Source organism: Larimichthys crocea, chromosome XI (genome assembly GCF_000972845.2).
Source record: "Larimichthys crocea isolate SSNF chromosome XI, L_crocea_2.0, whole genome shotgun sequence".
Taxonomy (NCBI): Eukaryota; Metazoa; Chordata; class Actinopteri; family Sciaenidae; genus Larimichthys; species Larimichthys crocea.
In genome coordinates this window covers 12801787-12823965 of record NC_040021.1, presented here as the reverse complement: position 1 = coordinate 12823965, position 22179 = coordinate 12801787, and the positions used below count along the sequence as shown (strand labels likewise).

Genomic DNA, 22179 nt, shown 5'->3' with positions numbered 1-22179 from the left:
GCTGAAGGGAATTTAAACTCCACACGTATGTTTTCCGCTTGTTTTCTGTTTAGATTAGATTACATATACTTTATTCATCCCACCACGGGGAGCAGAGGAAAAGAAAAGAAGAAAATAATAATATGTAATAATTCATTCATTCATTTTTATTTTTTATTCAGAAATTAGTCATTTTTCACTCAATGAGGTCAACTCAAAACTCGAGCAGGAGATCACTATCCTACACCAAAATGCCGTTGAGAAGGAGAAGATTTTTGGGAGAGACCTGGACGAGTTGAAAATTCAGCTCAGTGTTCAGAGCTGTGTCTCACTCAACCTGAAGCTCTCCACTGAGAGAGAGGCTGAGAGAGAGGCTCCCCAAAAAATCACCGGCCATGATGACCACTGTGAGGATGAGCCCAACAATCAGCATGAATCCATTTCTAATGCAGAGCCCCATGAACCAACAAAAGAGGCTGAAGTTCCAGAGGAAATGCCATGCGAGGAGCAGGAGACCATCAGTCCTGCACCGGCCCTCGAATCCCAGCAAGGTGCTGAGGGAAATCTTCCACAGAGGACAGCAGAACCACCTTCTGTCTGGAAGAGAGTCCGTCACTTTCTGGGGTTGAGGAAACCAAAGAGGTAGAAGAGGAGGAGGAGGGAGGAGGAGGGCTAAAATAACATCAATTTTTTCATCAATCATTTTGTGGGTTTTCTCTCTAGGTGCTCTGGTTCCCACACACGTCTAAAGATGAAAAAAAGAAGAAGAAAAAAAGAAGAAGTCGCTGAAGAGAAGCAGTACGAACAGCAGGAGACCAACAGTCCTGCACTGGTCCTCGAATCCCAGTGAGGGGCTGAGGGAAATCTTCCAAGAGGACAGCAGAACCACCTTCTGTCTGGAAGAGAGCCCGTCACTTTCTGGGGTCGAGGAAACCAAAGAAGAAGGAAAACTAAAATAACACCAAATTTTTTTCTGGTTTTCTCCAGGTGCTCTGGTTTCTACCACACGTCCAAAGACGTGAAAAAAAAAAAATCAATAAAAAGTACAGTTGTTGGTTGAAACCTGGGGTATTTTTACAGAAACTTCCTCTGTGTGTCTCATCTCGATTTAGGATGACATTACAGAAACATGTCTCCTAAAATGATTTCAGGATTTGAACATAGCTGATAATATCCTAAACTGAATATGAAAATACAATATTCATTCAAATATTTAATATTTTCTGCAATGAATTGTTCATGCTAAATTAATTTTTTGTCCTTCACAGTCATCGTGGAAGGTTTCAGCCAGTTCACCCATTAGCAATAAAAACTGATTACAGCATGAAATTATTACGTAGAATGGCTCAGAATCTTGAACCTTCAAAGGTATAGTTGTAGTATTTTGAAGTGGGGTTGTATGAGATACTTCTAGCTACAGTAGAGAAGTAGAGCAATGCACTGCTGTCAGCAGAAAAATTGATTTTGTCACACAATAATCAATATCTGTCAGTGTACACCATATTAAGAATATTTTCAATGCTTAGCCTTGCCGTCAGACAATATTTTAATCTGGTGCTAACTTTAGAACTTCCAACAGCTGTCTGATGGCAAAGCAAGTATTACAAGCAATCATCTGACATTGAATGCTTAATGTTTTTAAGGATCTTTACTTTTTTTCCCCAGTAGGGGGCAGCACCACACTTACTCTAGCTCATATATTAATCAGACTTCTAGTAAATTAGATCCATGAATTAGCTTGGACAAGATGTACAGACAATATGTCTTATTTCTTGTTTGTTCACTGGGTCAGTTACATAAGCAAACTTTAGAGTAGAGCTAATGAAAGAGACGTACAGATGTGTTGTATGTACTGCCCACACACCAACGGTGCAGGATTCTTGGGTGGGTGATGTCTTGAACACCTCTGGTCCGAGGAAAAACGTATGGTTCAGGGTGTGGGACTTGCCTTTCCCCGGTGTTTCCAAAGATGGAGACCACCTTGAGGAGCTCATCTGGTTTGCAGCCCAGTCTGTACGGTGTCAGAGGGTGCTTCCTCTTGTTGACTCCGCTGTGGGTGCGTTTCTGGCAGTCCAAACACAGGTTGGTCTTACAACCCTGGCAGCGCACCACTGCTCTGAGGCGTCCACCGCTGACAGAGCAGCTGCTGTCACCTTTGCAGGAGTCGCAGAGGGGGACGTGGCCCGGTGCAATCCGAACCCGGTCGTGATTCCTCATCCACTCCTGGCAATGTGTGTGTGTGTGTGTGTGTGTGTGTGTGTGTTTATATATATATATGTATGTATGTATATGTATGTATGCATGTATGCATGTATAATAATATATATATAAACACACGGGTCCCCTTTAATAGAGGACACCATGTTGCACTGCCATGTTTCTACAACACTGGCTCTAGATACGGGATTTCATCCGTTTTAAAGCCACCATGGTTTCTCCTTCAAAGTGAAATGAGGTGGTTGCTATTCACAGCTACAATGCTAGATGCCAGTAAATCCTACACACTGCTCCTTTAATTGTTTTTTCCAGTCCACATAAATATTTGTGAGGGCCTCTTTTTTTTCATTTGTTTCTTTGACAGCTAAAGTTACTTGTTACTTTGCAGATTCATATTAACATAGAATATAAATCAACTCATCTGTGAGCTACCCATGAGTATATAAAGTAATAACGGGGGCGCCTCCAAAAGATTTTCATAGGGGTGGCCAGATGAGGTCACTTAAATTCTTGGGGTGGAACACCAAAACTAAAACCCATCATTTCAGGATTTTATTATACTGTTGTAGTATACAGGCTACTAGAAAAAAAAACAGAAATACTTAATCCTTAAAAAGACATACAGCTTAATTTAAAGGTGTACATTTATTGTGATCAAAACAATTGCAAACAACAAGCGAGTACAGAAACACTCAACAAGAATTTCCCACCAGGGATCAATAGTCTCCTGTCACCTATAGGTTCTAGGGAAGGGTTTCAGTTGTGGCTGCTTGGGCTGCTCTCCTCTTGACTGGGAGATATCTATGATGAAACAAGAGGCAAAATCAGTTATTCTGACATTAAAATAATAATAATCATAGTAATAATAATACTTAGCCCCTCTCCATAGTAATTATCAATTATAGCTATAATAATTTCTATTCAGACTAATCAAACTGAACTACCAATAAACATGAATCAAAAAGCTTTAAGTGATTATGTCATGATTTGTAATTTAATGGAAACACACTATAAACATACATTTCTCCAGATGACGTTACTATCTTAGGGCCTAGCCATCAAATTCATTATTAGGGCCACACAGTCATAAATTCACCTGTTGGTCCAGGAACAGGTTGAACACCTGCTTTTGCTGCTTCCTGCCTCACTTCTGTGACCATAGTTGGTGCTGAATGTCCCTGGTCTGCTGTTTGCTGAGGCTCTTCCTCGTCACTGTGCTCTCTGACTGATGCTGGCTGTGCCTGTGTAACCCTCATGCTGCTCTGTCTGTTCCTCTCCTCCATCCTGCTCTTTCTCCTCCTCACTAAGCCTCTGCTGCTCTCTCTCTCTCCCACTGTACTCACTTTCTTCTTAAAATCACTTTTTCTTCTCTTCATTGTCTGCAAATTGACATAACATATACAAGCAGCAGCTAACGTTAGCTACGTAACTCAGTTCCAAATGTCAAAAAATAAGGTTTCTGTAACAGGTGCTGTAAACGGCACCACGTGGCATTTAAAAAAAGCACATGTCATACTCCCCCCTCTTCTTTTACTAAAGAAATGTATGACTTACTCACTCACTAGTAGTCTTCTCCGTCTTCTCTCATCACTCCTTTTGAAATCGGTGACCGGTCACGCGCTGTCGTGCTCGCTGGCTGTGCATTTGGCCCAAATGATTTGTGATCCATGTGACTGGCGACTGGGGTGGCCAGTGGGGTGGCCAGCAAATTTGTAGGGGGGGCCGTTGGCCACCCCTGGCCACCCCCTGGTGGCGCCACTGGTGAAGGCATCTCTTGGCCCTTAATTCCAAATCTGTATGTAGTCACCATTTTTGACCACTGGAGGGCGGTGTAGACTTTTTCTCAAAGGGCTTCACATTAGAGGTGGGTGCCATGGTTGCAAGCAGTCACTATACCAAAGGTCACCAGTTCAAAATCATCAGTGGCACCAGTATCATATTAATTACACCTGAAGAATCACTGGGTACCAGGGAGACTTGGAGTTCACCCCATGCAACAGGTGCTCTGGTCTTCTCTGAATGTGTGACGGCACTGCCATGGTCAACATGAGGTCAACAGCAACAACAGGTGTCACCGTCTCTGTGTTATCTAATGAGAAATTTACACATTGAACAAAACTGTCAGGCATGCATTAGGAGGGGGAGCTCTGTGCCAAGGGTAATTTGTTGCCTGAGTGTTGTGTGATCATGCGTGTGAGGAAGTTTACTTATACTAATATTCTGGTAAACAATCCTAACAGGTGTCCCCTCCTCAAATGTCAAAGAAGTCAGAGGGTCTGGTGAATGACTGACCACTCTGGACTCTGGGACCATCTCAGGTTTCTAACCAGGGGGCCCAGGTAAATTTAGTAAGACGCTGTCTACTTGCACCCAGCTCTCAGACACTTGACATGCTCACAGAGTGAAGACACGCGTTCTCGACTGGGACCGAACTTGAAGAGTTTCATACATACACAGACGCACGCATTGGTTAAGAAAAAAAAAAGAGCTGCAGCTGGGATCAAACACATTATGGAAACATGACATCAGCAGAGGATGATGAAGAGTTGGACGAGGCCGTTGAGCAGTATGCCACTGACACCACCTGGAGCTGGGTAAAATGATGCGTGCATGCGTGCAAGAAAAAAAAGCATGAATTATGGGTAAATGAAAGTGCATGTTGATTAACACAATCAATGGATGTAAAAGTGAGAAGGTGGAGGATTGTGCTTTTAAATGTAGACATGCACAGAGGAAAAACAGTGGCAGCAACACAGAGCAGGACATTTATGTCATTCAATGTTCAGTTTTTATTAAAAATGAACATATCAGTGTTTAAAGTAACATGTTCTGTACAGTTCTCAGGACAGGGCAGGCGTTTAGACGACCACTGGTGTGTGTTTCAATAATCCCCCCCTGTAAGACGATCTGCTCTTGGGTGGGAGAGCAAGAGAAAGAGGTGTGAGGGGGACAGACAAGGGGGTACATGGAGGGATGAAGCGAAGTGGAGGGATAGCCTGATGGATCAGGCGATCTTGTCATTCCTTCTGTGGTTTTCTGAGTCTGAGGGTATTTCATAAGAAGCATGTGTCACACAAAATAACATGGTTGCAACACAGACTGATTAGGTGAAGTGAAACTTTGGACTTCAGTGACAAACATACATGAATTTGTGAGTTTTATTATACAATTTTTGGGATGTTTATTCTTGTTGTTTCTTTAAGATTTTGTAATAAAATATATGATTTCGAGAGGTATGTGATTGTCACTGTGCCTCTGCACTGATACAGTAAAAAAAAGCAGTTGTGGTCGCCAGAATTTTACCGTAATAAATACGGTATAAGCTTTTCTAATATTATGGGAAAAGGATATGAGTACTGTTGATTTCACGTTTGAGGTTCTTTTTTATTCCATGTTTTAAAAGGTCAGTAGATTTAGTTATGGTGAAAAACTGCCAAACCATGTCAGTAAAAGACCATAAAATCTGCCATTGAATATTACAGTGAAAATGGCATATAAAAAGGTTTTGAAATATGACTGTGTACTTCATGGGATATTTTACGGTCTTTTACTGTCGTGGTTTTGGCAGTTTTCAGCGTAAAATCTACAGACAGATTGGTTTACAGTGTGCCTGAAGACAGACAGACAGATAGATAGATAGATAGATAGATAGATAGATAGATAGATAGATAGATAGATAGATAGATAGATAGATAGATAGATATTTATGAATTCTTATATTTCTCACATCCCCATTTTCAATCTGAGTTAATGAAAAATGTTCATCTCATTTTCTCCTCCTTTCACAGCCATAGCTCAGCCAAGAGGTTTTTGAAACCTGTCTCCGACATTCATAATCTCACTCATTAGGGACAAAGAGTTTTTCTTTTTAATCACTGTTCCAGCGTTTGGCAGTTCCAGTTAATGTTTCAGTCTGATCTCATGACTCTCAGGCCAGAACACCCTGAGCCAATCAGATTCCCTTGTATCAACCAAGTGTGTAGGAAAGATTATGCAATAAATCTGTTAAAGCGCTGCTTGCTCTTGCTGAGTCAACTGAGATGACGCCTAAACGGAATGACTAGTGCTTGTTCGTGTTTTTGGTGGCTTGAGCCGGTTTGTGAGGCATCAGAGGTGTGACATGTAAAATGTTGACTGTGTGTTTGTGCACAGATAGCTCTCACAGATTCAAAATAACATCCTTAAAAAAATCACTTTACTATTTTTGCCACGTATATATGAATGCAGAGTAAACAACTGGTTGCCCTACTTCAATATGATTGGTGCATAGGAGGCTGTCAGCTCATACCTTACAGGTCCATTTACTCAAAGCTGTGATTGGCTGAACAGAGTGTGAGACCACACCAGCCAAAACACTCCTGCTAGATAAGGTCAACCTACAGGTACCGAATAAGGCCACCTGTGTGAATGCATGTAAAAGAAGATGCTTTTACTTCACTGTTAAATGTTGCTGAGTGGTTTACTGACACAGTCATATGTCATCTTGTTTGTTGTAGCCCGATACTGTTCACGGCATTGACCATACATGTTAAAAATGAAACTGCTATCATGTGCTGTTCTGTGCCCAGGATTCATCAGCTGAGTTCAGCTCTTCCTGGCAAGGCAGCTTGTTCTTAGAAACATGTGTAAGGGCAGCTGAGCGGCTCATATATCTTTGGAGAATCCAGCTGCACTGACATAAAAACTAATGTGTGGACAGCCGGTATATACCAATATGGGCTGACAACTAGTGCTGCTAGTGTTGAGTTATAATGGTATGCAGCATGCCTATAGTACATGATCATTACTGTATTCGTATTGTAATCAGGATGACGTGTTTAGCGCAATGCAACAAATATGATGTACATGGTACATTCAGGGTGCTCGAGCGGTGGTGGAAGAAGTCCAAGTACCATGCCGTGAAAATTCTGAGAGTAAAGTCTCTTACTTAAAGGTCCAGTATGTAAGAGTTAGGAGGCTATATCTACAGAATATGGAAGTAATGGAATAGAAATATGCATAACTATGTTTTACAGTTTTACTATTATATATAATATTACTGCTGCATTCATGTGACTCTTTGATTTTACTGCTGTAGGTGTTTATGGTTGAGCTTCTCTCTCAGTACTTTATATACTTTTAGGAAGTTAAATCTACAGCAATGCATCATCGTCTATAAAATATAAAAATATGTTTGTACCAGTGCAATCCTGTGAGAACTACATATCTCTAAAAAGTTTTCACAAGTTCAAGTAAAACCACCGTTTTTTTCAGCTTTGTCACGATGAATTTTTCAGCTAATCCAAGAGAGTTTATAAATAGTTTATTTAGCTTAAGAAGAAGGAAGCCCACAAAGGAAGATTTCACCTTTAATTTTTAAACAAACATTCAAATCCTTCATCATCCTGGGAAACCTGCATGAAACTATCCATTCATAAAACCGCTAAATGTCAGTAATTTGATGAAACAGAGTTCTCAGGAAACAAACAAGTACTGAAACTAAACAGACCCAAAGGTTACAAACTGTAAAATACACACACACACACACAGAGCACAAGTACAAGATGAGACAGCAGCTCTGACATTGTACAGTGTGACATGGTGACATGCACTGCTTGACTAGATCATCTTGTCTATATATTTTTTTTTATCTGACTGACTGATTGACCGATATGACATGACAATGTGAGTACAAGATAACAACACAAAGGCCTCAGCAGACCACGATGGAAAGAAAACCTTAGAGACATTACACATTCTTCCTTTTCTGATTCACCCCAGATACACAGTATGGAAAAACAATTAGTTCTCATGCGCACACACACACACACACACACACTGAATGAACCGGCTCTTGTAATTGAAGAGTTGTAACCTGAAGCTGTTGTAGCATGGAGCCTATAAAATATTTGGGCTGGTTAGGGGTACACCATAAACAGAGAGGTAATTTACTGTCAAAAACACACATACACACAGAAAGAGATACAGAATAGTTTGGGCTATAATTTAATGTATGAGTAGAGAAAATCAGTCTACTTTATTTATTATGTTATTATCTGTTTAGTGCATCAAAGTCTATTTTTACATATGTGTTTGTAATTGTTGCTGATATACAGACATTACCTTTTGTTAAGGCTGACCTCAGTCAACCACTTCCCTCACAGCAGACAGTTTCACTACAGGGGCTCAGGTTGAACTGGTAACATCGCATGTGTCCTCACGCCGCGCTGTGATTGGCTGGAAAAATCACCTCACTGCACAGTTTACGCTTCAGACTTGACTGGTTGACTTCAAACGCTGACGTAGCGCCACTGCTTCCCGCCGTCACGGCGTTGCTGTGGGATACAGTTTACTCCAGTGCTCTTTAAACTGAAGCGTGGTGATACTGTGCTCAAATATAACATTTAAAACGTGTTACTCACTGTGTTTCATTCAGTTTTAGACACGCAGTGACAAGTTTAATGAAAGCAGCGTCTTTTTTTTATGTGGAATGACTATAAAGCATAAACTATATATAGCTTTTTATGACTATATAGCTATAAAACACGCCAAACTTTCACTTTATAAATGCCAATTTGACGCTTTACTAACAACGTAAAGGCACGGTGGCTGCTGTGTTTTAGTTGCCACTGTGGCAGCTGAAACGATGAGTTTAGCAACTCAAAAGCTCGACGCTGATTGGTCCGCGGGCGGGTTTTCGGGTTTCAGCTGCGGATGATGTCATACACTGACAAGGCTAGAGACAGTGAGAGAGAGAGAGAGGCAGACTGTCACCGATGAGTATCGGGTTCACTTAAATAGTGTGTTTTTATCGCTGCTGTGAGTCCATGACAACAGGTCACACTCGGACACCACCTCTGTCGGGATATGTCGTTTCTATAGTGTGTTGTTGTGCTGTCATTCACCGCTGAGGAGACACCAGGCTTTTGGCAAAGGCATACTCCGCTGCAAAAAGGTATGACCCTGTTTTTATCACGTATTTGACCGCGCCTGCCTTAATGGTTTCACACATTTGTACTTATCTGGTATTATCAATAATATGGCTTTATAGTAATTAAACGTTTATCATTCATAAGTAAGATTTTCAAGATGCCCTGTCATGTTATGAGTCAGCTTTTTAACCTGTCTATTGGATTTAAAGATGCATTTCCTTTTTAAATGTGTGGTTGTGATGTTGTGAAGCATGTATTGTCATTAGTTAATTAAACTAATAACACTTCACTTACACTTTCCACTTAATTGCTGAGGCTTTTACTTTCTTAAATGATCAGGAGGAGAGTAGATTATATTTTTGCGAGTGTAGTATTTCCGTGTAGTATTATGGGACTAATGAGACTTTGCGGTAAATGAAAGAGTGTTTACAACACATTGTCTCCTGAGTGGTTCAGCTAGATTCCAGCCTGCAAGGAAATTATAACTGCAGCTTGTAAATCCATTAAACCAATGAGCATACCACAGTTAAACACAAATATCTGGCTTTGAAAAAAAAAAGATCCCAGATCTCTCAAAGTAATTGAATATCATCCACGCTTTTTTGAAACCAAACACTGCTGTCAGCATTTTTTTTTAGACGTTCTTCTTTTTGTTTCATCTGTAACATAAGAAAATCTATTTTTGGATGTATTTGTGTGTAGCAGTGTTGACACACACACACACACTGAAAGTCCTCTGCTTTCATAAATCAGCTGTGTTTGCTTGCAAGCAGCTCTGTAACTCAACGCCTCAGTGAAAAGTGAAATGAATAATTAAAGATGGTGAAGGTCATCTATAAGAGTTTGTGTTTTACATAGACAGACATTGTTATGGCTCCCCTGATTCATCTACCGCTCTAAAATTAGGGCTCCTGTTCCTCTGTAAGGGGCCTCTTGTCCCGATCACGTGCTCAAAGGGGGGGATATGTTGGCATTGTTCCAAACCTTTCTTCCCTGTTGCTGCAATCGTTTTTGGGGCCCATTGCCAACTGAGTCAAGGTCAGAACCCCCCCCCTCCATGTTATTGAACAACTGCAAACTCCAAGGAGTCTTGAAAACTATGCAGATGGGATCATGTTTGGCCATTGGTGTTTGCACCATAGAAACGTAAATAATCTATAAATTATATGACACCAGCAGAGAGAAAGTTAAATAGACACGCTAACTAAGATGTTTTCCATGTCTTCTTTATCTTGAGATGGTAATGCTCTGTAAATAATAAAGTGTTTTGCTAGCTAATCACATAATGACTCATATTTTAGAGCTGAGCAGTCACGACTAGTGGGAAAGATGCGAGAGGATCATGACACAGACAAATACATAAACACTGGATCAATTCTAGAAAGGAAAAGTTAGGAATTGTATCCATGTTGTGGCACAGATGATGTGAGTCTTATATATTGATTGGATATCAGACAGAACAAAAGATCATTTTCTTTGTGTTTTTCAATGTTCGCCTTGAAAGTCTTTGGTCAGTAAACTTAGCTTGTTTCAAAAATTATCAAACAGAAAGTCGTTCATGAGTCGTAATTATGTAAAGAGAAACAGGACTACTACAACAAAAGGGTAGGAGTGTGTTTTTCCTCCTTCAAAATGAAGGTTTTCTCCATGACTACAAAAGTTGCTCCGTCTGGTCTGTCAATGATGAAGTGATGAGTCTACTTCCTCTTCAGACCAGTGAGACAACAAGACAAAGCTCATTTTGTAATTACCACCAAACAGTTAACACTTAATATTCAGAAGCTGATTAATTAAATCGGTTTTCAGGCGCTTTAAGGACTGTGAAAAAAACAAAGATTTGTTACTTGGTTGTCGTCATCAAACCAGAAACATTAATTATAATAATGACGTACAATGAGATGAACGATCAACATTCTCAGACTAACGTGTTTAGTCACTCACAGTCCGGTTCTTGCGTAACAGCGTTGCCGTCAAAAGACGTTTGCATTGTCGACATTCTCACATCCCTATGAATACATTGCCTAGGTGTTTTGCCATAGTTCCCACGACATCTTGGTTTAGCTCAGCCAATACACACCACGCTGGGTTATGGCATCTCACTTAGTTTGTGCTTTGACCTCTGTTGTGTAGGGTTGCTGAGTGGAAAAAAGTCGGATAGGATTTCCAGACTTATCAGGAAGGAGAGAAGAGGGTGCGAAGGTCAAAGTGGCAACAGGTTCTTTCTACAGTATGTAGGCCACAGACTGTCCTGGGACAAATAACAAGAGTACTGACGGGAAAAAGCCATCCATGTCCTCTTTCCTTAGCTGCACCAGTCATAGTGCACTCCCAAAACTGATTTCAGATCAGAGTATTAGAGTAACTTCAGCCCATGCCTTCAGAATGGCACAGCAGATGCCAGTTCATAAACACCTCTTTCATTGGAGGTTCACTGAGTTTGAGGCATGGTTACGTCCACTCTTGTGGAGCTTAGTGATCACGACAAGGTGATTCAAGTAGACCTTTGGTATGGATGTAGTTTCATTTCTTCTGTCTCTTGTCCGACCTTCTCTGTCCCCTCCACCAGACCCGCCAGACCATGAACTACGTGGGTCAGCTAGCAGGCCAGGTGTTTGTCCAGGTCAAAGAGCTGTACCGAGGCCTTAACCCTGCAACCCTTTCCGGCTGCATTGACGTGATTGTAGTGAGACAGCCCGATGGATCGCTGCAGTGCTCGCCTTTCCACGTTCGCTTCGGCAAGATGGGTGTGCTGCGGTCCCGAGAGAAAGTGGTGAGGAGTTAAAAACAGGTCTTGTAGTTGTCACATTGAGAGAGTTGTGACCTTTCAGATGCTTGAGGATTGAAGGCATGTCTGGTTTTGATTCATTCCCCTTTTTTTTGCCCTCTCCTCCAGGTGGACATGGAGATCAATGGAGAACCAGTGGATCTACATATGAAGCTTGGGGACAATGGAGAGGCATTCTTTGTGCAGGAAACAGAAAACGATCAGGTGTGTGTGACCTTGTTCAGGCTATTGTAAATGGAATACTTTGTCTGTTAAATGGCACCTTGATTCAAGTGAAAACAAGATTCAAATGAAAACACACATCATTCTCCACCCCTTTAATGTCCTTAAACACAGGCACACCCATGTTTACAAGAAAAGCGTTACGCAAAACTATCTTCTTCCTTATACACAGTCATAGTAGTTTGAACAAGGTCAAGCTGTGTGCAGAGTTGGCACGGCCGCAAGGAATTTCTTCCTTTCCCTTTTGGCTGAAAAGCATTCCTCCGTTCATCAGCAAGTGCTGAATGCAGCATTTATTAACTCAGGCTCCCCGACCTACATTAAATGCTGTGGCCAAATGACTTAGGATAAATCCGGATTGGAGTTTCCTGCAAATAAATGCGCTTATTGCAATTAGTAGGACATGTGTATTAATGAATTTGGTTTAACTGTTAGAGAAATGGTTCAATGCTGACCAGTTAGGTTAGAAGTTAAATTAAAAAGAAGTAATAACTTTATAAAGATGGTTGCACACAAGAACCACCATTCAGAACTTTGTTAAAATTCATAATAAAAAAGCTGTTGTTTTTCCTAAGTTCTTGGAAAGTCATTGTTTTGATTTGGTTTTCCAAGAAGTTGAAAGAGCCAAGTGGCCTCATTGTAAAATGTTTCTTCGCTATTGTATGCACATGAGGACGTGTGCAGCTGAGAGACATAAACAAGCGGCCAACTACTGAGGCCCAGGGCCGGCACCAACAAGGGAAGTGGGTAATTTATTTTCCCCAGAGTGGTGTCAGATTCCCAGGCCTGGACGAGTGAGGAGGGGAGGAGGATTGTGTCTCTGAACCCTTTTTTTTTCTTGGCACACAGAAGCAAAACGTGAGGGAATATTGTCAGACCACAAATCACGTGATTATGCCCCAGTTTCCCCCCCCCTCTCTCTTTCTCTTTTTCCATATGTCTGCACACACACACACACACATTTATACTCCCTTGGGCTGACTGTAAAAGACCCTCCTGGAAAGCCTTTTTCTTTTCCTAGAAGGAGATATTATCGTTCTGCCTGTTTTTGCAGGACAGGGGAACAGATTTTGTTTTGAATTGTTTTTTCTGGGAAATGATTTCCTCACAGCGAGTAGCTACAAACACTTTGGCAGCTGACACACATTTGCCTCTGACCATAATTGTGCAAAAACATCAAGTCATATTCAATACATGCAGCAGCACAAAGGGATCTTTGTGTTGCATGTAGATTAACTCAACAATTAATTTGAGCACAAATATTCAGGGTTTATAAATCAGAAATGCAGATTTACTTCTAACCCTTTACTATCTAACATACTTTGTTCATTGTTTTTTTGTCAAAACAGGAAGTAGTTCCCTCCTACCTGGCCACCTCTCCTATCTTGTCAGACGGGGCCCTCCTGATGAGCTCCTCCCTGATGGGTAAGAAGAGCTCCGGGCCGCTCATACAGACCCTGGGCTCCACGGGTAGTGCAGGAGAGAATGGTGGTGTGATGATGAAGAAGAGAAGGAAGAGGAGGAGGAAGGCTCGGGCGGACAGCATGAGGAGGGAGGAGAGCGGGGACTACTCTGAGGACGATGACATGTTCACCATAGACATCAGCTCGGACGAGGGGACGGAGATGGAGAGCAACAGGTGAGAAACCCTCGAGGAGATGGAAGAAAAAAAAGGATTAAAGAAATCAAAAAGAAAGAAGTATTGGAAAAGTAATGAGATACATGTGAGGTGCAAGCAGAGAGGAAAAGTGATACACGTGACAGAGGAAGGGAGGGGAGAAAGAAAGGGTGAAGCAGTGAGATAAAAAGTATAATACATCACTGAAATGTAATGGAACAAGCAAGAATAAACAGACCAGCATCTGGAGCTGAGAGGCCTCTAGCTGCGGCACAAACACACTGAAAAGACCCTGTATGGAAAACACAACGTCAGCTCCTTTCTGCTGAACAGGAAAAAAGTGAAACTTCTTCATTGTGTGTTTTTGCCAGCATGTAACTTGGCCTCCGCTATGCAGAGCAGCATTTAAAATAGACACGGCACTATAAGAACCATGTCCCTCCCACATATTGTATGTTCACTTATCATGAATGAATACAGCTGCCATGGTAAATAAGTGAGTGGGGGATACGTTACATATTCTGGCTCATCTCTACTGTAAAACAACACCAGGATGTTTTTATTTTTTTCATTCATTCAAATTCACCTGCATGTTGTTAACCTGCTTTGTTCTTAAAGGAAACAATCTATTAACAAATCTAATTTACATTTCTGTCTTACTGCATGTTGTTTGATATTTGATGCTTATTTGTGTGTTAACAGACCAAACTGAACATAAAATGTTAAATTTGATAGCAGGTTTTTGTTCGAGAAAGAGAGAGAGTCAAAAAGAAACTCACAATCTGGACTCGGGGAGAATACATGGCTAATGTTGTGACTGCACTGTAGCTGGAGGACATGTTATGGTTTGAGTGCAGGCAAAGGGCAACAAGTTAAGGCATGATCTCTGTCTCTGTCTGTGGTGTTAACTGTTAAAATGTACAATTATATGATAAACATTAGCTGTGTCTGTGTGTGTTTCAGGACTTCATCGCGGGACGTCTTGAGAGACGAGACGACCAGCGGCTCTTTCAAACAGACTAGCATCTACACTCGCTCAGATGGAGAGTGGAGCCCCATTCAGAGGTGCTTCATTCACTCACATGATAAAGACCTACATTATTATTCAGATAAAACAGCTCTGTAAACTGTTGTTTGTTTTCTGTTCCTCTCTCAGCCCTGGAAACTCTCGTCCTACCTCTCCCAAGAGTGACTCTGAACTGATGACCAAGCCGTCAGACGCAGAAAGTCAGAATCCGGCCATGCACTGGGCGTGGGGAGAGCTGCCACAGGCTGCCACGGTAACCAAAATGTGAACAGCTCTATATATAATTGTAGTGCTTTTTGTGCATTTTTCATTTTTTTTATATTTCCTTTTCTCCCCTGTTTTTCTAGCCGTCCTTCCTCCCGGTAAAATCCAACCCTCCACCAGTCTGCCCCGTATCCATCCCTGTGTCCGAGAGCACACACTTCCGTGTGATAACTCACGAGACGTCTGCAGAACAGTGCGGACCCTGCTCTGAAATATCAGCACTCACACTGCTAATGACAGAGACAACTGAGGAAATGGTCGTCACGGTCGGGATGGAGTCGGAAACCATGAGGATGGAGTCGCAGACGGCTGGAGGTGCAGAGACGCAGACAGCCGGAGGGGCATCAGCTCGTATGATGTCCGACATGGAAGAGACAATGCCTCGTCTGCAGGGCAAGACAGACTCCCCATCCAAGAGAAAAGGTAATATTTAACTCAGCAACACAGTAAAACTTAGAATTCCTTCAGGAGACTTGTTTGTTTATATAGCCATTATTTTAATTTACTGACATTTTGTCAGCGTTAGTTGTCTGGCATTTAGTTTGTGGTGCTTAATTCACCAAGAAAATATTTGGAATATTTCAAATTTGCTTCTAAATATAATGACAACACAATACTCAATGTTGCTGTTTGAAAACTTTTTCTGGTTTGCCACAAACCAAATATCATTCCATGCATTGTATTACGGTGAGCTGCAGCTCCAAATGGACATTTGAAAACACTGTCTGGATGGCTAGAAGAAAACTAAACTTTATTCTGAAGACATAATCCACCATACTGCCTTTTATGCTTATAGATGAGTATATTACTCAAAGATATTTCAGTTAAGTTCAAAACCAAACTGTCAAATGAAGAGCAAATGCAACGAGGCTGACACTTTCGATGGCATCGTTGCTTTGTTGCAGACAAACGAAGCCGACATCTTGGTTCTGATGGAATTTACCTGGATGACATCACAGAGCTCGAGCCTGAGGTGGCGGCCCTTTATTTCCCTAAGAGGTATGTGGAGTCATGACCTATGTGCAGTTAAAGTTTTAACACACTAATATAGCAGAGCTAACCAGCATTATAACCCCTCTGTAGTGACAGTGGTGCAACAGTGAGGAGCATCTCAGACCCGGGCCTCCACAGCACCAGTCTGTCCCCGCAGTCGCTCAGCTCCGGAGGAGACAGCGGAGTGGACAGTTACTGCGACCCCATGGCCGACTTACCGTCCATCACTATCTCTTTGTGTGGAGGACTCACTGACAACAGGGAGATCACGAAAGGTATGAAAGATTCTCATATTGTTACATCACAAACAGTGTCGTAAGCTGCAGGAAACTGAACATGAAATGTTTGTGTGTGTGTCCTCACAGAGCAGTTCCACGAGAAGATCATCTCTTACCAAAAGTTTTCAGAAAACCCCTCCATCATCGACGACCCCAATTTAGTCGTGAAAATCGGCTCCAAGTAAGACGTTCGTTCTGGCTGTAGTGAAAACATGTTTGCGTGTAAATATAGTCAAACAGCAGTTTGTCGTATGGATTAAACAGCAACACACTGCAGCAAAAAGTGCTGTGTTTGCAGGATTGTTTGGGCTCATAAAGAGTTTTTTTTGGCTGACAAAGTGGTTTTTGCTGCAGTTATGAAACTGATAAAAATATAAGTTGTTTTTTTCCCTCAGGTACTATAATTGGAGCACTGCAGCTCCACTCATGCTGGCTATGCAAGCTTTTCAGAAACCGCTGCCAAAGGTAAGAAATTGATACACAGCACAGATACTAATGACACAATCTGTAGGTTCATTGTGTTACATGAGTACCACACCCCCTTTTGACTGACACTGGTACTGCAGCCTGTATGTTTGCCTTTACACCTTATGCTTCATTTAAATTTAGACATAGATGTTTTGTTGTTGTAGTCTTTCAGACGTTATTGGACAAACACTCCAGTTAAACTTTGTCTTCCCCTCTGTTCCCCTCCCTTTTTTTCATCGCTTCATCCATCCGTCTTTAGCCCTCTTGCCTCAGTTATATTCACTCTGCCTTAGAGTTTCTTCTCTGTTGTCTGACTGGCGTGCTGGGCTACAGCTCAGTATGTCAAAGACAACGCTCACTTAATACCTTCTTTTCTCATCTTCTTATTCTTTGTCCTCAACCACCCCCAAACTCCGCACACCCATACATACTTTATTTTCCCCATTCCAACCGCAGACACATTGTTATTTCTGTGTTTTGTTGATTTACGGTCTGGTTTTGGCTTCAGTTTTTTAAGTGTTTTTTTTTGGTGTTGTGTTGTGGTTGCTTGTGTGTGTGTGTGTGTGTGTGTGTGTGTGTGTGTGTGTGCTCCGTTCCAGGCTGCAGTGGAGAACATCATGAAGGAGAAGATGCCTAAAAAAGGAGGGAGGTGGTGGTTCTCCTGGCGTGGCAGAAACAGCAGCACCAAATCGGTACTTTCCAACTTTGTACTTAACATTGGGATTATTACTTCCATGGCAGCTGTGAAGTAGATCGTAAATGAATCTCTCCTCTTGTAGGATTCAGTCTCTGAGCACGGGGTCTGTGACTCTGCTGAGCAGGCTGGACAAATCAGGTAACCTCAAAACATCCCTGACCAGAAAATATCCTTGAGGTTAGCAACGGATAAGACTCAGCAACCTTTAACATGCTGTTAACCTGTCTGACGCCAGACATAAAGAAGAGTCGTCCTCCAGTGATGAAGACCACAGGGCAGCCAAACAGGGTTCTCCCAACGTCCAATCAGAGCCTGGGCTCTCGACGGGAGGCGTGTCTTATAAGAAGACACTCCGACTCACCTCAGAGCAACTGGTGAGGAGCTTGGTTTAAATACACTGCAGACTTTGACATGTTTGAGTTATTAATAGTCATTCTTTTAACTTTGTATGTTATTTCTCATTCTCTCTCTCTCTCTCTCTCTTGTTCTCTCTCTCTCTCTCACACACACACACACACACACACACACACACACACACACACACACACAGCTGTCCCTCCAGCTGCAGGATGGTCCTAACGATGTTGTGTTCAGCGTGACCACACAGTACCAGGGAACCTGTCGCTGTCAGGGCACCATCTACCTCTGGAACTGGGACGACAAGATAATTATCTCAGACATAGATGGAACCATCACCAGGTGTGTGTTACATGTGAATATAAATACCAGTACAGAATGTGCTGTGCATTAATAATGAATACGGAATAGTCTGTACTCACCTGTCCCAATGTCACTTATGTGTGTTTTCCTTCAGGTCAGACACACTGGGTCACATCCTGCCCACACTTGGGAAAGACTGGACACACCAGGGCATTGCACACCTCTACCACAAAGTCAGCCAGTAAGCAGTCATTTATTAACACACTGTCAGCATAAAAGGCACAAATTATTTGCATATATTTGACACCAGAAAATGTCAATTAAAAATGCTTCTTCTTCTCTCCGTGTTCGTCAGAAATGGCTACAAGTTCCTGTACTGTTCAGCTCGAGCTATCGGCATGGCTGACATGACCAGAGGCTACCTCCACTGGGTCAACGAGAGAGGCACCATGCTCCCTATGGGCCCAGTCCTCCTCAGCCCGAGCAGCCTCTTTTCAGCTCTGCACAGGTCTCTCATACACACAAACACACATATTGTTACTAAACCTAAAGTATAACAACGTGTCAGAAGATGCGGGAGACACTGTGACTTGAGCATTGTTGTACTGCGCTGGTTGTTGGTTGCTGTTACATCTCTGTGATGTGTGTGTGTGTGTTTGACAGGGAGGTGATTGAGAAGAAACCAGAGAAATTCAAGGTGGAGTGTCTCAACGATATCAAGAACCTCTTCCACCCCAACAAACAGCCGTTCTATGCAGCGTTTGGCAACAGACCGACGGTACACACGCGTTACATACCGTACAAAACAAGTGATACTCTTTGATTCTGTGCATTAATCAATCACATTGCGTAAACGTGTTATTTTGCAAAGTTTCTAACACTGAACTCATTTCTCATCTATATTTGCAGGATGTATTTTCCTATAAAGAAGTAGGAGTGCCACTAAACAGGATTTTTACAGTCAACCCTAAAGGCGAGCTGGTGCAGGAACATGCCAAGACCAACATCTCATCGTAAGTCCTGTGTCCACTTTCCACGATCTCCTCTACTGAACTTCAGAGAAAATGCTTGCTAATTAAGTGAGTCTTCTCTCTTCAGTTATGTACGCCTCGGTGAGGTGGTGGATCACGTGTTCCCATTGAAGATGCGATCCTCCTCCTCAGACTTCCCCTGCTCGGACACCTACAGCCACTTCACCTTCTGGAGGCAGCAGCTCCCTCGGGTGGAGCATCAGGGAACTACACCTCCACAGACTCCCAGCCCTGGAAGCTGACTACCTGTGGCCTGCTGAGCAGCTCCTTCACAGGCACTGACTGACTGATGGTGTGCCTGAGATCTAGCACTCATTTGTGTGGATGTGTGTCATGTAAATCTGTAGATCTTTGTAGATGGTGGAGCACTTTTAGTGGACAGCTAATCTGCTGTGAATATAACGCACAAGATGGATGTAAGCGCACTTTTATGAAAAGAAGGAGTCTGTAGCCTTCTGACTAGATGTATGTATATGAGAAAGTATAGTAATTTATTCAGGCAGCTTAGCATATATATTATTTTTGAGTAAGTGACTTCAGTAGCTAGACTTTCTAATCTATATATGCAGACAGATGCAAACTGTATTTAACAGACAATATACTGATGGTATCTGTTGACAAGTGCATCATACAGAACACACTGTGCAGATATCAGAGAGCAAGTTACTTCAACTTGTGCCAAACACTCAATGTAGAATTTATTTTCTTACTCTGAACTTTTCCAGTCAAGACTGTTACGAATCCTCAATCAGCATGGAAATGCAGATATATATACATGCAGGCTAATTTCACTTTATAGCAACAAGTGTGTGCGCGTGTAATCTATTACTGTGTTTGAGTATTAGTTATATAGTACACTGACATGTATTACCAGAGCACAATGAATGAATGATTGTCCGTGTAGCTTGATATCATAATGTGTCGAGGACGAGAATCCTGACATGAGGTACGTCATGAAAACAAATTGAATATTTATTGTTGCTGAAGAGAACAACGTTTTTATAGGTCATAATAACCATCGGTTTTCTCTCAAAATCAACAGCAACTGTGAGGCGGATTGCTGAATTCTGTTTTTATTTTTCTATTGAAATCACACAGTGTGTGTGTGTTGTGATCAGAACGTCATTTCTGTGGTGACCTTTGTGAAACGTCTTTTAATTTATCCACGCAGTTACATTTCATACAATAACACAGATATCATCCGGTCTATGTGACTGTTCCTTTCTCTAAGGTTTATGCTCATTTTCATACATGCCATTAAGTATATTTTATGTACTCATCTGATTAGATACTGATTGATATTTGTAGCTTACACTTGCACCCATTGGTTCATTTAGTGTACTGTTACTACCATTTCCTTCTTCACTTAAAGAGAACAAAACCCAGATCTGAAAAATCTTATCAGAATCTCCACAATTTAGAGAGGACAGTGAATCAAAAAGGGATCTGTATGTTTTATAACCCCCACAGAAAAGAACATGAGGTCACATGCAGTATATGAGCAGGAGCTGCTATTATTGTGACCTGTGAATATAACCACCTGAACAGTATCAATCACAGTACGCGTGTGTAAGTTCATGAAAGAGGATGTGTGTGTGTGTATATAAAGCTTTAGCACTCTTGTTATTCTTTCCATGAAAGAGCTGAAATAGCCTGAACGCGTGTTATCTTTGCCTTAACTGTGAATTATTAATAATCATGTTTGTTCATTTACTCCCTCCTCTTCTGTTGACCAGTTCACTGTTACAATTGGTGTAATCAAACACAATAAAAATGCCTTGGTAAATTAGTATGTGTGTGTGTCAATGTCTATTGACCTCTGCATTTACTTGAATACAAGAGTAAAATAATTATCAGATCCTTTACTTAAGTAAATGTACTACTACCACACTCTGGCAGTAAACACTCTGGAAGTAAATATGTGTCAGTATTATCATCAAAATGTATCAAAGTATCAAAAAGTAAAAGTACTCATTGTGCAATGAAATGCTCCCTGACAGTGTTTTACTGTTTTTAACCAACGTTTGTTCTTGATCTTAAAAACAACATTCTCACCTCTGAAGCTCTCGAGGAGCTCCACTAAAAGCATCAGCCATCTTGAATCTCTTTACTTGTCTGCCATCAGTGTAACGCATCAGGCTGCTAGATAAACAGATATGGAGAGTGGGTGGAGGCTGACAGGCTGCAGATTTACGTCAGCAGGCCTCATCTTTCTAGCCTCTATGTTCATAAATATTTACTCAGTTTATGAGCAATTAACTAAATCAACTGCAATTAGTTTGATGAATTGCTCTTTAATACAGGCTGTCTGAGGGGCAAGGGCCAAAAAAATAAATATATATATAGAGGGTGCCAGCTGTTTGCAGTGGGAAACCAGCATACACAAATAATAAGAATATATATATTTTTAACCATTTAGAACTCATTTTCATGTAAAGCAGTGTTTTTATAGACTGGTAGGGCACCCTAGAGGGCCCTGCATCATGTTTTCTTAAACATTGGGTCACCATAGAGGGAACTTTTATATTGTTTTCATCAAACATGAGTGTCCATGACATTTAAAGGTCCAGTGTGTCAGATTTAGGGGGCTCTATTTACAGAATATCCTGGATAGGACAGGATTAATTGAAATGATTAGCTCACACATTAACTTACATTAACATTAACTTAACTTAATATATTTTTTCATATATTTTCACTAGCGTATAATCACCTGAAAATAAGAGTCACTGTGTTTTGGTTACCTTAGAAAGGGCCTTTTATATCTACAGACACTGTGCTGTGGGTCCTCTTCCACAGAGTCCGACATGTTTCTACAGTAGCCCAGAAAGGACAAATTAAATTTCCATTGTAGTCCAGTGTAGTTTTTCAGTCATGCTAGGAAGGAGAGGGGGTTGCAATCAGCAACTACACCACTAGATGTCACTAAATCCTGCACACTGGTCCTTTAAAGATATGTTCATGAATAAATGCAAAATGAATTAAATATTCCCAACTCCTTAGTATGAAATCTTAACACTGATGATTTA

General features: G+C 41.5%; 1 protein-coding gene across 2 annotated transcripts; it reads left to right on the top strand.

Moving 5' to 3' along the window:
* The first annotated feature begins 4589 nt into the window (after positions 1 to 4589).
* lpin1b (lipin 1b) lies at positions 4590 to 20937 on the top strand. 2 transcript variants are annotated; one of them, XM_027284586.1, is made up of 20 exons: positions 4590 to 4790; positions 11674 to 11877; positions 12001 to 12096; positions 13464 to 13753; positions 14696 to 14797; positions 14889 to 15012; positions 15107 to 15446; positions 15929 to 16022; positions 16107 to 16291; positions 16382 to 16475; positions 16690 to 16759; positions 17362 to 17454; positions 17542 to 17597; positions 17695 to 17833; positions 18010 to 18158; positions 18274 to 18360; positions 18475 to 18627; positions 18783 to 18897; positions 19029 to 19132; positions 19218 to 20937. In XM_027284586.1, the coding sequence occupies exons 1-20, from the start codon at positions 4716 to 4718 to the stop codon at positions 19390 to 19392; spliced, it is 2745 nt and encodes a 914-aa protein (XP_027140387.1). In that variant the 5' UTR covers positions 4590 to 4715; the 3' UTR covers positions 19393 to 20937. The 2 variants fall into 2 exon arrangements, with proteins under 2 accessions (XP_027140387.1, XP_027140388.1); XM_027284587.1 differs by lacking the exon at positions 4590 to 4790 and adding an exon at positions 8906 to 9127 and having other exon boundaries at positions 11672 to 11877.
* The last annotated feature ends 1242 nt before the right edge of the window (positions 20938 to 22179 follow it).